We start from the raw sequence: 15,949 nt of genomic DNA on the forward strand, positions 1-15,949 counted from the left end.
GGAGAGCCTCTGAAGGACAAGAGCCGGGGCTACAAGATCTAATTTCCCTTCTTAAGGGGAAAATCTCTCTCTCTCTCTCTCTCTCTCTGTGTGTCTCTCAGATGATCAGGGTTTGATTTTCTTAAAGCAAACGGCAGGACGCCTGGGTGGCTCAGTGGTCAAGCATCTGCCTTTGGCTCAGGTCATGATCCCAGGGTGCTAGGATCAAGTCCCACATCAGGATCCCCAAAGAAAGTTCCTCCCTCTGCCTGTGTCTCTGCCTCTGTGTCTCTCGAATAAATAAATAAAATCTTTAAAAAATAAAATAAAGCAAATGGCAGCACCCCTTCGAAGCTAGCTGGGTATGGAGGGAAGAAGGGTTCCCATCTGTCAAGGGCCCCAAAAGAATTCCATCTGAGATAGGTGGCCTCCAGCCATTCAGACCCAATGCTCTGCAGCTGTGAGAGCCAGTGTGCATCTCCTCCCTCACCCCCGACACTTACTCTAGATGTCGTGGATTTGCCATCGATAGAAGACTCTTTAATTCTAAGGAAACCAGGGTAAAATTTTCTACTTTCTTCATTTTCCAGACATAGCTCTGGATAAATCAACCCAACAAAGTATGTGTTGAAGGAAAGTTTATTGAAAAATGAATCGGCATCAAGAGCCAAGGAAAGGTCAATGGATTCCAAAGGCTCTGAGGGACAGTGCCCCCAACCCCATGTAGGTCAGATGGCTCCTTATAGTTCTGTGAGGCACGCTGAGCACTTTCGCCTCTGTGTCTTCATCTCGTTTGACCTTCTGGGAAAAGACCAGACCTTCCTGGACCCTTATTTGATGTGACCCAGTCTTCACTCAGGACTTTCTCATGAATAGACTCATGGTATTTGAGGGGAGAATCCAAAGGAAGTGGGTTCTGGGCTGACTCAGTCATTATGGGAAGGTGAGCCAAAAGGTGACTGAGGGGTTCGGCACCTGTACTTCATATTTTCTCTGACCCATTCACCTCTCACCCCTGCCCCCAGGATAGCCTGAGGAGAACTGGGGCCCACACCCAAAGAATGGGGATAAGGCCCCTTTTACCTCAGCCCCACCGTGGAAACATGAGAGAATTAGTGGAGGCCTTCAGCTTTCATATAATCCACCTTTTGTCAGTTGTCCGTGGACATCTAACCTTCTTTCTTATGCAGACTTAGACATGAGTCCATCAGCTGGCAAATGTGTCTTAACCTTCTAAACACCATTTCAATGGCAAAGCCGAGCTAATTCAGTTATTTATATTTTTACCACATGGTATCCCTTTATCCATTAAAAACTAGTAGAAGTTAACAATGGAATTGTTGAAACTAGTAAACTAATACTAATAAAATTGAGGATGAGATGGGCATCACTGAGTATTCAGAATGGCAAATATTTAGTATGAGGCTTAACACTTCTTGATTACACAGCCTAATTATGTATCTAAATACTGAGACCAAATGTCAAAGAACACCTACAAAGCAGTGGAAATGCACATTTTGGGGACTGATTATGGATGAGATGGAAGAACCTCCGTGGAATTCCAGCACCCCTTCCCTGAAGTCTCCGATTGGAATCATCTCATTCTCCGACATGAGTAATTAATGGTTTCTCCATTTTTGGCCAAGGCCTAGCTACACAAACACTACTTCAAGCCCTTCTCTCCCACCACCACCACCACCCCAACTGACGAGTGCCTCTGAACCTCTCCTACAGAAATTCTGGAAGGCTCTGAAGGAAACAGTCTTCAGGACAAGTTGTCAAGTCTCATTTGAGGAGTGTTCGGATGAAATTATGGCAAGAAGTGAACAATCCCAAGTACCATAACAGAGTGCTTGGAATCACAGCTGCTGAGTGTCTGAGGAAGAACTGAACATGGTCTGAGACATGATTGGACTGGCATGTGGCCAGGGGAGGAGTAACAGCGCTGTCCTCCAGAGGCCCAGGATAGGGACAGTATTATCAATTGGGTCTCCTCAGCTCAGGTATTTCCTTCAAATACTCCTCTGGCCTGAGATATTGTGTGGTAGAATGAGTATGGCTAAAGGTTCCTGGCACCCACCTCCCAGGACCGGGCTTCAAAACTCTCTGAGCTCCCCACAATCAAGGCCAAGCAGTGAGTAAGGACAATAATCAAAAACTCCATTGGAATAGATATCCTGTGTGAATACCCAAGGATCAGGAAGGCTAGGGGTCCCTGAAAACATGGATGAGGATATATGGAAGAGGATACCAGCCAGCAGACAGGGCAGGGTGGTCTGGAAAGTTACTCCAGCTGAGTCCCCACAGCATGGGACATAGTCATAGACCCCAAAGATGCCAATATGGAGCACCCTGTCTCCAGGGGTATTTTTTGTGTGACTTTAAGAAGCTAGTAGAAAATTTAAGATGTTCCAAAACCATGAGCTCCCTAATGCAAAACATTCGGTGCCAATTGATTTTTTCCCCTTCAATTAAACCTCTTCCCCTGAATATCATGGCCAGAGTACTTTCAAGTATGTCCAGTCTGTTCATAAATAACAACTATTTATCATACCCATCCTCACATATGTTACATCTTTTATCCTCGTGTCATCCCTGAATGATGACAAGCTCAGAGAGGTGGACCAGATTCTCAAAAGCCCAACAGACAGTGGATAAGTTGAGTTTCAAACACAAGCTTTTCCCCACTAGGCAGAGCCCCGGATCCCCAGATTCCCAAGTAGTGAGGGTAAGAGATGAAATTCAGTGAAATCCAATGCTAGATGTGATAAAGCTTTCCCAGGAAGGGGCATAATATCCTCCATTGATGTCTCTCATCTAAAACCTCCAGCCAGTCAGAAGGATCCATTCAAGAAAGGCAAAAGTTATTGAAGGAATTCTTAATCTTGAATGTTAAATTTCATGTGAACTTAAACGCTACAGCTTTGCTTCCTGCTGAGCAAAAACAAGACCAAACAATGGGATGCCTGGGTGGCTCAGCAGTTAAGCATCTGCCTTTGCCTCAGGGCATGATCCTGGAGTCCCAGGATTGAGTCCCACGTCAGGCTCCCTACAGTGAGCCTGCTTCTCCCTCTGCCTGTGTCACTGCCACTCTCTTTCTGTGTCTCTCATGAATAAATAAATAAAATCTTAAAAAAAAAATAAGACCAAATAAAACAAAAATATGTACCCTCCTGACAAAGCCTTGAGTAAATCAAATCAAGGGAAATCACTCAGAAGCCCTGTGTACTTCTAGAAGTCCATTCCCAGGTTTCTAGAAGTTAGTTCCAAAGAGTGGCAGTTGTCACAGGACTGAGAGGGTCAGAAAAGTTGTTGTAGGGTAAGAGCCACAGCACAGTGAGAAGGCAGAGTCATCTGTCCCAACTCTGCCATCAAGTATTTAGTTTACTCCTTTTGCTTTTCCGGATCCCATCTGACTCGGATCTGTTTCCCAATCTTTCTCACATCACAGAGCACAGACTGATAAGGCCTACAGCTCCAGACACACTGTGAGGAAATATCTCAGGAGTAACTGTCCTTGGAGACCTGCAACTCATTTGTGGTGGACCAGTAAGGCAGCCCTGGGCTACATGATGACTAAAATAGGATGAAAATCTCAAATCTGTGTTACTTTCCAAACAACTTTCAGGAGGACCCCAAAAGGCTCACTCAGTACATTTATCACTGGACCTCTACATAGAGTCCTATAAAATTCTGAGATCACATCTTATAAGTACAGAAGTGAAAGTCCCTCTAGGGAAGGGGTCCTTTTCTCAGGGCCTGTGGACCTTTTTCTCCATTGAAGAGTTTGAAAAATTCTGTCAACCTTCTCAAAATGCAGTCAAAATTTCATGTGTATGTGCATTTTTTTCTAGGGAGATATATACATCGTTCCTAAATTATCAGAAAGGGCCACTATTTAAAAAGACAGAATTTACTAAGATAAGGCAAGCCTTATGCGTCTTTTAATACATGTGTCTGTATTGTACAAATCCTGATTCAGAGCACGTGGTCTGTCACTAAGAGAATATATTCAAGCCTGAGAACACCAGCACCATGTCCAAATACATAAAATTCACTTGTTTTTCCAGCTGTAGGTTTTTTCAACCTACATATGTAGGTTCCATAAAAGGCTGGAACCCTTGAGAAAAGAAGCTTCTTCCATAGGACACAAAACATATTTGATAACAATAAAATTGCAATGTGCTGATTTAATTCATTAATGTTATCACGTTAATACACTTTGGCATGCTTTTAAACAAAAAGAAACATAGGGGACATACTGGAGAGGAAGGAAGTTTTTGACTTAAAAAATAATTCCAATTAAAAAAAATTCACCAATAGTGCTGGCATCCCATCTGCCATAGATTTTTTTTTATTTTATTTTATTTATTTATTCATAAGAGAGAGAGAGAGAGAGAGAGAGAGAGAGGCAGAGACACAGGCAGAGGGAGAAGCAGGCTCCAGGCAGGGAGCCCGATGTGGGACTTGATCTGAGGTCTCTAGGATCCCACCTTGGGCTGAAGTCAGTGCTAAACTACTGAGCCACCTGGGCTGCCCTGCCATATTTTCAGAAAATATCTTTGCCTCTGATGGAATGGCTTTTTTTTTTTTTTCTCATAGCCTCAACTTGTGTAGATACAGTCATTTATTTATAAAATGTTAGTCACTGGAGAATCCTGGAGAACCTTTTCCTAAAATTCATAGGCATGCTGGGAGGGCCTGACAGAGGACACATTCTATGGTCTCACCCTGTCTCCTGAATCATGGGGCTGCTCTGCCTCTCTTCATCCTCTGGAGAGAAAGGGCTTGGAAAGAAGGTGGAGGCTGTAGGGGATGGTTTCCACATAAGACAAAGTGAAGAGCAAAGTGCCACAGAGCCTTCTCCAACATCAACAGCAATCTCCAGGTACTAAGCAGAGAAGAGAAATCTGAGGGGTGAAGGGGAACAGAATGAGGAACACATCAGAGGCCTATAAAGGAGGACGCAGAGCTAACTGTTTCTGTTCCCTTCCTCCCACCTTGCTCCACACACTACTCTTTCCTGCATGCTGGGGTCTCTGTTCTCCCAACTCATTCCTCCTGCTCCTCTTCCCCCTCCCCCGTCTCCTGTCTTGCCCATTGGTCGACCCCCATCCAGCCCCCATGGACTCTTCATCAGGGCCATGCTTTAGTCTGTTTGGGCCACCATCATGAGATACCACAGGCTGAGTGGCTTATAAATAACAGAAACGGTAAGGGACTTCTTGGGGTATCTTCCATGAGAGTACTATTCATGAAATCTCCACCCTTCTGACCCGATCACCTCCTGAAGGCCCCAGCTCCCAAAACCATGACATTGGGTGTTAGGATCGCAACATGTGAATGTGCAGGACACAAAAATTTTGACCACAGCAGGCCACTTGTTAGGGCTTGATATCATCAACCACAGAACAAGAGACTTGGACTCTTATCTAAGCTCCTCAGGTCAGAGTCTTTGAAAGTCATAATGAGTTTACAGCTAATTTTTAGCATCAAAAATCCTTGGGCCTTGTTTGCTATGCCATAAATTGACTTGTGATGAGGGGATGCTGAAAGATTAATTTGTTTCACATGGCCTAGAATTGCATCATGTCCAGGTGCTAACTGTGTCTCTCACATGTTGCTCAGAATCCTGGCACTCATAGGCCAGCTGGAAAAACAAGTGAAATGTTACTTATTTTGATTTGACAGATAAAGTCTTTCAAGGGGGCCCAATGGGAAGGTAGTTAATGGGCAATCCCAGTGGGGCCACACTTGTGTGACCTCTAAGTGACTTCCAGTATCCGTGTACTAAGATTGTGGTCATGAAAAAAGTGCTGTTCTCCCTGCCAGCCCTCCCTAGGACCACAGATTGCCTCCTGCCATCCCTTGGCTTCCCTATCTGGCCCCATGGGTGTCACACTGTGCACCAAACTTCTTGACATCTCAACTGCCACTCTATAATCCTCCCTGTCCCATCCCCCAGGGGCTCACATGCTATATCTACTTTGTGTTCAGGGAGGGTTCATCAGACCCCATAAGTGAATGAGGGCCTCTTGGAAAAGTGACATCTTCCCCTAAAGGAGCTCTGATTAAAACGAGCAACAGACAGAGGCCCTGTTGCAACAAGTACACAATGGCAAGCTTCAAGTCGTCGGCCCAAATGCAATGCATCCTTGTCCAACCGTGAGCCACTCCATGCCACCAACACCATCATGGGTAACCAACCCCACACTGGCCCCCCACTAGCCAGCCATGAGGTGTCAGGACGTGTGCTTCAGCAGCTGGGCAGAAGAAGATGGTGGAAGCTTCTTGGGTGGCATGTGATACCTCACTTTTTTCCAGAACTTGGTCTTTGCACACTGTGACTGTTCAGTGATGTCCCCACTCCACTGGATGGCCCCGTGCTTCTGCTTGATGTACTGAATGGACTCCGGCATGGCTGTGTAGTCCTTGACTTTCTCCAGTTCAATCAGAATGACTTTCATCCCATCCTGGATGAGTGCGTTGTAGACTGCAATTTGTTCTTCTGACATGTTCTTTAACAAGTCAAAGCTCAGGGATTCGGGAACTAAGATGATGATCAGTCTCCTGCACAACTTGATATTTTCATCGATGACATTGGCCACAGCTGGAAATAAAGAAGATGTATACTATCTCATGAGTGAAACAGCCTCAATTCATCTCTGAGAATATTAGAAATGGGCCTTGGAAAGACAACGTGGACTTCAGAATAAATGTGACTTAGCAATGGATGACAAAAGCGTTTTTGTTTTTTTTTTTAACATTTATCATATCCTCTGTGAAAACTTCCTGATTTTCCCTGAAGAATTGGTCCTTTGTGTTCATAAGTCATATTTTTTGGTAGTTATTGACAGGTCACTTTCCTCTGCTCACTGGCTCCACCTCCAGACCACGACCTACTCAGAACAAGGATCTTATCATGCCTAACTTATCATGTCACCAACCTAACTAAAGGTCTAGTATATATTAAATAATGAGCACACTTTTAAAATAGATTTTAACAGGGAAAATATAGATAGCTCCAATGTTGTATTAATCTTATTTTGTGTTTTCCTCTTGTACTTTGTAGCTACTTAAATGCCCAGGATTTATAGGACTAACTTGAAACTAAATAACACTTCCTGAGAGTTCTTAAAATATCCAGCTATGGACAAAACTTGGTCTTTTTTAGCAATAAAGATTAACTTTTACTTCCCCCTTATTCTTAGAATACAAGCCTAGACTGTGACTGTCCCAAGATCATGTTCTTCTCTTCGGTTTATTTTTACATTTTTAGTGCCTAGAATATTACCTGGCGCATAGCAGGTGCTCAATAAATATTTGCTGAATAAGTGAGTGAAAGAATATGCTGATGAAATGTGAGCTCTTCCACATGTTTATGGTGAGCACTAGATCCAATTTTCATTTCCTAATGGAGGCTGATTTTATAACTTGAAAAGATGCGGGCTGAGATATAGTTGTCGCTCCCCATGGATATGAGCAACCTACAAATCCAGCAACCTTTACAAACAACCCAGAACAGACCACTCTCAAATGTTGTACTCATGGTGTCCTCTTGACTAGTGGAAGATATTTATTTCAAATTTCAGCCATTTGTTGTATGGCATTCCAAGAAAGGAAACGTGTAGGCCAAGAGGGAAACTTTATCTGTTGAATATCTAATATGCACTAAGCTCCATACTGGTCCCTGCTCAGGATTTACCTCATTTCATTCTCCCGCCCAGGTCAGGGAAGCATTCTCCTCCCCATTTGACAGATGAGACAGCTGAGGTTCAGAGATGTCACCTGCATTGCCCAAAGCTACACTCTTGTTCAGCAGGAGACATAAATAAATAAACTCTATTTTATTTAAGTAGGAGAAGCCTGGGCAGTCAAGGTTTATAAAATCAGCATTAAACATGAGCTGATTTACATATTCAAACGGATGGAGAATAATCAGCTGTTAGTCTCAAAGACATGAGAGCAAATGACCTCTTTTCTCCTTTTGGTCTCTCAGCCAAGGCTGTCATCCGCCACCTGCTCATGTTACTCACAGTGAGAATCACATTATTTCAACCAGGAATCCCAGTTATCCTGTTACAGGCCTGAGGCTCAGGGACTGTGGGCTGAGCCCCCCACCCCACCATTTGTAAAGTGAAGGAAAAAAGAATTTCCCTTTCTTTTTATTTGCTGTTCTTCCATCTCACTCAAAACATACCTTGTCCAGGAAACTCATCCCTGCCAAATATGAATAACTTATATCCACACTGCCTTTCCAGCACCTCGGGCAGGATCTTCAACACCAGCGTGTCCACATCATGGCTCTGGATTTCTCCTTGAGGCTTGGGGTATAAGACATAGGCATCATACAGCTTGCCATCTGAAAAGGAAAAGGCATTATTCCTAGCAAATTATCTTATTTTAACAGAGCACAACTGAGTGGCTACTGTGATGTCCTCCTCCCTTGCGTTCAATGACTTCAGAGCGCCCGGTGGGCTGGTGCCAAGCATTGCCACACCAGGCTTCTCATTTTCTCAACACTAAATATTTCACTTCCTGCTCTTTTGCTTGCGTGGTTGGTCTTTTTTAGCAATAAAGATTATTGCTGGGGGACAAGCTGAATGCAATTCACATCTTTGTATCTCGATAGGTAAGGTGTTATTTTTTCCCTCCCTCTGGCTTCTTTGAGGATTTTTTCCCTTATCTTTGATTCTTTTGTAGTTTGAAAATGATATGCCTAGGTTTTTGTTTGTTTCTCCTGTTTGGTATTCTCTGAGCTTCCTGGATTGCGGTTTGGTGCCTGACATTAATTCGTGGAAATTCTCAGTCATTAGTGTTTCAGATACTTTGTTCCTTTCTCTCTTTCTTCTCCTTTGGGGTTCCCATCACACTTACGTTACACCTTCTGTGGTTGTCCTACACTCATTGGATACTTTGTTCTTCTCCTCCCCCCCTCCAGTCTTTGTTCTCTTTCTTTACATTTTTGGAGGTTTCTAGTGTAATATCCTCAAGCCCAGAGAGTCTCTGCTCAGCCATGTCCACCCCACTAACAAACCCATCACAGGCAGTCTTCATTCTTGCTACAGCTTCTTTTTTTTTTTTTAATTTATTTTTTTGTAAGTTTTTTTTTTTTTTTTTTTTTTTTTTTTTTTTAATGATAGTCACAGAGAGAGAGAGAGGCAGAGACATAGGCAGAGGGAGAAGCAGGCTCCATGCACCGGGAGCCCGATGTGGGATTCGACCCCGGGTCTCCAGGATCACGCCCTGGGCCAAAGGCAGACGCCAAACCGCTGCGCCACCCAGGGATCCCAGCTTCTTCTTTTTTTTTTAATTGCTAGCTTTCTTTTTAGATCTTTTTAGGATTTTCATCTCTCTGCTTATATCACCCATCTGTTGTTGTATACTGTCTGCTTGTATGCATTAGATCTCTTGGCATACTTACTGATCATGGATGCTTTAAATTCCCAGTCTGATCATTCCAACATCCCTGCCATTTCTGGCTCTGATGTTTGCTCTGTCTCTTCAAATTGTGCATTTGCCTTTTAATATGCCTTATACTTTTTCCTGATAGCTGGATAGAATGTACTGGCAAAAGAAAGTATATGGATGCCGATACTTGGTGTCCCTGTACCTGATTCAGCGGTTGAGCATCTGCCTTTGGTTCAGGGAGTGATCCTGGGGTCCTGGGATTGAGTCCTGCATCAGACTCCCTGTGGGGAGCCTGCTTCTCCCTATGCATGTGTCTCTGCCTCTCTGTCTCTTATGAATAAATAAATAAAATCTTTTTTTTTTTTTTTTAAAGAAAGTATAACCTGGCCTTTAGTAACATGGTGATGAGGTGTGTGGGAAGGGGAGGGTATGGTCCTGTGATTGGCTCTGTCTTTTAGTGACTCTGAACTATGAACATCACAAGTATTTCCCAGTTTTTTATCCCCACTTAGGTGGGGCAGGATGGCCAAATTGGGCTGGAGTTGGGTATTTCCCTCTGCACAGGTCATTTAGGCTCTGATAATACACTAGTGGGCAAGGCTTTCATTAACTAGTTTATCCTAAGGGCAGACCTTGTTAATAAGAACAATGCTCTAGGGTATTTTAGAATGATTTTTCTCCTCCCTCTGCTGGAAGCACAAGGAATTTTTTCTTTTCTTTTTCTTTCTTTCTTTTTTTCTTTTAGATTTTATTTATTTATTCATAAGAGGCAGAGACACAGGAAGAGGGAGAGGCAGGCTCCCTATGGGGAACCCAATGTGAGACTCGATCCCTGGACCCTGGGATCACACCTGAGCCAAAGGCAGACGCTCAACCACTGAGCCACCCAGGTGTCCCCAAGGAGATTTTTCTTTGATATTTATGGTCAGAATCAGGTCAGGCTTCTAGGGGTAAAATAAAACTCATAAATTGTGGGTTTCAACTCCTTCTGACTAGGTCCCCCTAAAGATTTTAAGTCTCAGATTTGTCCTCATTGAGCCTCCAATGATTTGTCGGTTATGGTTGATTTTCCTGTCCCTTCATCTTTGACCTATGAGGAAGATGGTCCTATCCCTGTTACATAAGAAACACGTCTCCAAAGTCACACAGCCCCAAGTCCAACCTGACTCCTTTGACTCTAAGTCCACCCCTCCACATGGTGAAAATGAGAATTGAAAGCAGGAGTCTCCATCCATGTCGCTCTTGATGGGTCCTGTGCATGGGACTGTCGTAACTGTACCAGGCAAAATGGGCCAAGTCTCTCGTGATTCAGACCACCCATGAATTTCATCAGTGCAGTTGCACACAGCATTGTAGAGACCAAGCCTCTTAGCAAACTCCAGGAATCTGCTGTGCAGTACAGTCAAGTCCAACACAACAGCCCATTTCGTCATCACCAAAATGATCCAAGCACTCATTGAGCAACCCACCACATGTAACAGTCACTGTGCTCACCCCTGTACAGATGAACAGGACTCAAGGTCTAACTGGAAAGACCATTCAGAGACTTGGAAGTAAAAACACGGGGTGCTACAAAGATAACAAGTGGCTGAATGAACCGGAGAGACAGAAAGAATCAGAATTCGCCCATAGCCTGAAGCTCTTGAGGAAAATTCACAAAGAATGGAGGCACCTCCTGGATTTTAAAGGGTTTGGGGGAAAATGAGGCACTAGAAGTGGAGGGTAAAGAGGCCAACAAAGAGAAGAGCTTGGATAGGGAATGCTTATACTCTGCTCCGGGGTCATAGAATGAGTAAGAAGCTGTAGCAGGGCTCAAAGGTTTGAGTGAGCCTCTATTAGAAAATGTGATCTTTTTTGAGCTCCAAGCTATTTGAAAATTCACAGCCAACCTAATGGGACTCAAGAGGGAGCCATTCCTTTCTATTCCCTTTTTCTGAAAGTTTGTTCGATTGACCAGACCTGAAAAGAGGGCTGGCTCTGAACCCTACCACCCCCTGCCCCAAAGAAAAAGAGTAAAATCTTGTATACTTCTAGTTTTTGTCTAAATAATAGTGCAGACGGTCCCCAACTTCAGATGGTTAGACTTAACAATTTTTTGCCTTTATGATGGTACAAAAGTAATACACATTCAGGAGAAACTGCACTTCACATTTTGAATTTTGATCTTTCCCACATGAGTGATGTGCAGTCCTATCCTCTCTCTGATGCTGGGCAGCACAAAAAGCCACAGCTCTGACTCAGCCAGGCAATCTCGAGGGTCAACAATCGATATACTGACAACCATCCTGTACCCACACAGCATGCTGTTTCCCACCTTCAGGGCAGTATTCAATCAATCGCATGAGACAGTCAACACTTCATTAAAAAATAGGCTCTGGTTAGAGATTTTGCCCAACTGTAGGCTAATGTAAGTATTCGGAGCACATGTAAGCCAGGCGGGGCTAGGCTGTGATGTTCTCTGAGTTACCTGCATTGAATGCATCGTAAACTTACGAAATTTTTAAGCGTATGATGGGGTTATCAGGATATAACCCCATCATAAGTCAGGGAACAGCTGTAGTTATATATGTACAGAACTTCAGAGTTTATGTGTAGCTTTTTCTCATTCTGTAAATTCTCAAACCAACCACCACTGACAACTTTTGAGTCTCTGCCCACCATTCCTGGCCATCCTATGGGAAATGGCAATGCACACACGTGCGCACACATGCATACCCTTCCTCAGTCTCCCCACCCCCTATCATGACAGGAAGCCGTGTGGGAATGGGGGTTCTTTTTGGAGTGGTTCCACCCTCAGTGCAGAGCAGGACCTGAGACAGAGGAGGTTCTATCGGTAGTTGCCAAATGTCTGAAAGGAGCTTGATTTTAAGAGGCTCAAGGAGGTTGTTATATCTACATGGGAGAGAGAGAAGTTTTAGACCACGTGCAAATTCAGCTTTTTAATAAATTAGGGTCATAAGGCAGGTACCAAAGGGATGATCATTAATTTGTGTCTAAACTCCTTCTGTAACATCGTCAATGTGACTAGTCCATACTGCCACTCCGTAAGTGGATATTTTTCTGAATTAAATTTCACATCATACACATGACTTTCTAAAGCCAAGGGAAACACGAAAAATATTTTTTTAAGATTTCATAAAGGTTTTGTTTTTAAACATTTGAGAAAAATTAAATTTCCTCACTTAAAAATATGATGATATTTATCCTTTTATGATAAAAGGTTGGTTGAGCTGGTACTCCCCTCACCAAAGCAGAGCCTCCCCAGTGAGTACAGTATTTCTTGGTCTGTAAACTGTAGCAAGCATCAGTGTTCATCACCACCTCTGTCTGAAACCCTGCCACTGGTATCTCTCTTCACTCAAGCTGTTTCTGTTTGTCATTTAAAAAAAAAGAAAAAAAAAAGGAGGGGGGAAGGAACTGTTTGTTGAGTGAATTTTCCCTTTTGACAGTGTTCCATGTTCCCTGTTTTTAAACAGGGTGTCTGAAAATAGAGGTGCTGCATGGTGTGCAAATGCAGACTCCGAGACAGAAGAGATTTGAGTAGCAAGGGATTCTCAAACCTTTTAGAAAATCAAACTATAAAATGTTCCCAATTTTTTGGTCATCTTTTTTTTTCTTTCTATGCTCTGGAGTAGAAATGTTACCTTTGTGGCTTGTTCTCAAAATGCAGTGGGTTCTCCCCAACTTGCAAATGATCAATTCCTCCTTTATTGACCAATAGAGCAAAAAAAACAAGCTGTGGCCATTTAGCTTTTTGAGTCGGCCTGTGCTTTGGAAGGGCGTTCTCAGACAACTGCCTGCCAGCACATCACGGCTCTGCCTGTCACGGTCACGGTGAGTGTCACATTTGTACCATCGAATCACATGTAAGGGACCTGAGGCAGACAAGGCTGTGCTATTTCTCTGGTCTTGCAGCTGCCAAGTGCACAGCCTTGGTGCACACCCAAGTCCACCACTCTCTGTGGTGTGGCTGAGATGAAAATCGGGAGGAGGAAACTTCACAAAGTGTGTATCCTTGATTAGTCCTGTGCAAGTGTGTTAGACGGCATTAAAAAAAAAAATAGCCTCAGCGGTATTTCCAGTTCCACATGCTCTTTCAGAAGTGACCACACCCCCCTCCACACACACACACACACACACACACACATACACAAAAAGGTGGAATCTATTTCCACTCCCTTAAAATTGACTAGGACTCTGTAGCTGCCCTGACCAGTAGAACTGACATTAGAAATTTAGGATCTGAATCATAAGAAAAAATACTGCCTTTCCTGGCTCTCTTGTTCTTGGAACGCTAGCGCTTGGAAGCCAATCAACCTGCCATGAAGAAGCCCAACGTAGCCCACATAGAGACTGCATGGAGTGCCGCTGGGGAAACTGAGGCCATCAACTGATAGGCAAAATCTACTGCCAGTCCTCCAGCTGGGTTCCCAGACATCATGGAGCTGGGACAAGCCATCCTCACTGTGACTGTCCACATCCTGACCCACAGAACCCACCAGCAAAATAAATGGTTGCTCTATGCTACAAAGCTTATAGGTAATTTGCTTCCTGGCCATAGTAACTGCAAGAGCAATTGAGAAGGTAACAATGAATGGCATAGATAATGATGAGCTTGACATGCCCCCCAACTCTCTATTTCACCCAGAAAACTGTAGAAATGTAGCCCTACTAGGAAGTTCTTTGAGGAAATGGCCTGGGGGCAGATACTCCCACAGCCTGCCTCTATCTAGCAGTGGGGTGACGGTTTATCTAGGTTCTAGCCAAGCTCCTTCTATTTCCTGAGGGGATTCAGTCCTATTTTTGATAAAACATCTGCATATGCCTTTATTGGCCATTGGCAGAAATACAAGTTTATTTGTATATGTTAAGGTTTATGAGAGATTGCTTTTAAAGATTATTTTATCCCCTCTTACTTTCTTTTCTTAGGTTATTGCTAAATTTCAAAAGTAGTCAAACCGGACCAATGGAAAAATCAAACAAAATCAATTTGGCCTTCACATGTTTGTTTGTTTGTTTGTTTGTTTTTTTACCTCAACTGCATGAAATTTGGCATTTTAGCCCTAACATGGAAGACACTAGAAGAAAAGCCACATTAAACATTTACCACAGGAATGTTGTTGTAGACAAGATTTATTATATTCATTACACCCTTTAAACATAAACTTTTCCTTGGAAAATTGTCCCAGAAAAAGCCATGTGCTGTCATGAGTAATTAAAGGGTATTTGTGAACAGCACACAACACATCCTGTCATTGCTTTTGCCTTTACTTCTGAAGCCAATTCATCTCGAAAAAGTGTCCAAGATTTGTCCTTAGTTCTATCTCCAAGCTTCATTTCACCATTTTACCTTCTGTTCACTCCACCTTCTTTTTGTTTTTCATCGATCCATTCTACAGGCATGTTCTCCACAAACTTGTTTGGAAGGTAGTGAGACATATGCAAATCTCCCCAGGAGATGTGCAAGCTCACCCTTGTATTTTGGGACACACAAGCATACCTAGAAGGAGAATTTTTAAAGTAGCTCCTATAATTTACTGGAGAACATACAGAACTTGTGGAGTAGGACTGTCAGTGACTCAACAAAACTGTGAGCTATTATATCCACCTATTACTCATGTTACAAAGCATAACTAATCTAGTTGCAGAAATGATTTACCATAAGAAGGACACAATTTATCGATTTCCTCACTTGTATTTGCCACCCCTTGCTCCACAGTTTCCCCAATAAGCCAGGAAATATCCCCCAGGATCACAATGCTGGAAAAAGCACCCGGGACAGATCTTAAGTCTCATCGCTAGCTCATTGTCAAAGCCAACACTCAGACAGGAATTACGGGGTAGTTCTCTAGGTGAAGCTGCAGAGATTTAATCATAAAGTACGCAAGTACTTATCTGAATTAAGGGGGGAAAAAAGAGGAACCCTGGCTGACTGTGAGCCCCTATGTCCAAATTCGCAGCCTGAATTTGGGCTGGAGCCCGGTCTCAGCAGAGGGCGGGGCTCCCTGCGTCTCTCATCTGCTCAGCTCTGCTGCTCACCCCCTGCTTTGGGGTGAATCACTATTCCTACTTTCTCTTCCTGCTAAACTCAACCTCACCAGCAAGCAGCTGCACAGGCCCTTGGCTCTCACGCTCCTGGGAGTCATGGTGAGTCAGGGAGTGAGACACGCACCAGGACCAGCGATCTGGGAACACCACTCACGCCCCTGCAGGTTCCAGTCAGTTGATAAGCAGAAAGCCGACGGATTGCTCACACGCCTGTGTCAGAAAAGATAAGTGGTGGTGCACTGGCCTCCTCTGCCACAGATGCAGGTGGGAGCATAGCCACAGGGAGGCTCTGTGGGGACCCCCGCCCCAAAGACAGACCCCCCACACACACCCAGCTGACTGTCCACAGCACTAGGCTGCTTCAGGTTGCACTTGATGTGCAGTCGGGTTTCCACGACTGAATTTTGCCCTGAAAAAAGAACGCGTTGCCTCCTACATTGTTCAATGACTGCCAATTTTGAATTCTGAAATTGAACTTAAAAATAAAGCTCAGGTTAGGGCATCTGCTGCA

At 43.7% G+C, this 15,949-nt stretch overlaps 1 protein-coding gene across 5 annotated transcripts in view; it reads right to left on the bottom strand.

The window, feature by feature from the left end:
* Positions 1-3,901: 3,901 nt before the first annotated feature.
* IL1RL2 (interleukin 1 receptor like 2) overlaps positions 3,902-15,949 on the bottom strand; it is a 41,267-nt gene continuing 29,219 nt past the window's right edge. For all 5 annotated transcript variants that reach the window (XM_055328691.1, XM_055328689.1, XM_055328688.1 and 2 more), the window contains exons 10-11: positions 8,180-8,341; positions 3,902-6,589 (exon numbers count right to left, since the gene is read on the bottom strand). In XM_055328691.1, coding sequence (XP_055184666.1) covers positions 6,222-6,589; positions 8,180-8,341 — 530 coding nt within the window. In that variant the 3' untranslated portion in view covers positions 3,902-6,221. The remainder of the gene's footprint in view (positions 6,590-8,179; positions 8,342-15,949) is intronic.

This window comes from Nyctereutes procyonoides, unplaced genomic scaffold (assembly GCF_905146905.1).
Source record: "Nyctereutes procyonoides isolate TBG_1078 unplaced genomic scaffold, NYPRO_anot_genome, whole genome shotgun sequence".
In the NCBI taxonomy this organism is placed as follows: Eukaryota; Metazoa; Chordata; class Mammalia; order Carnivora; family Canidae; genus Nyctereutes; species Nyctereutes procyonoides.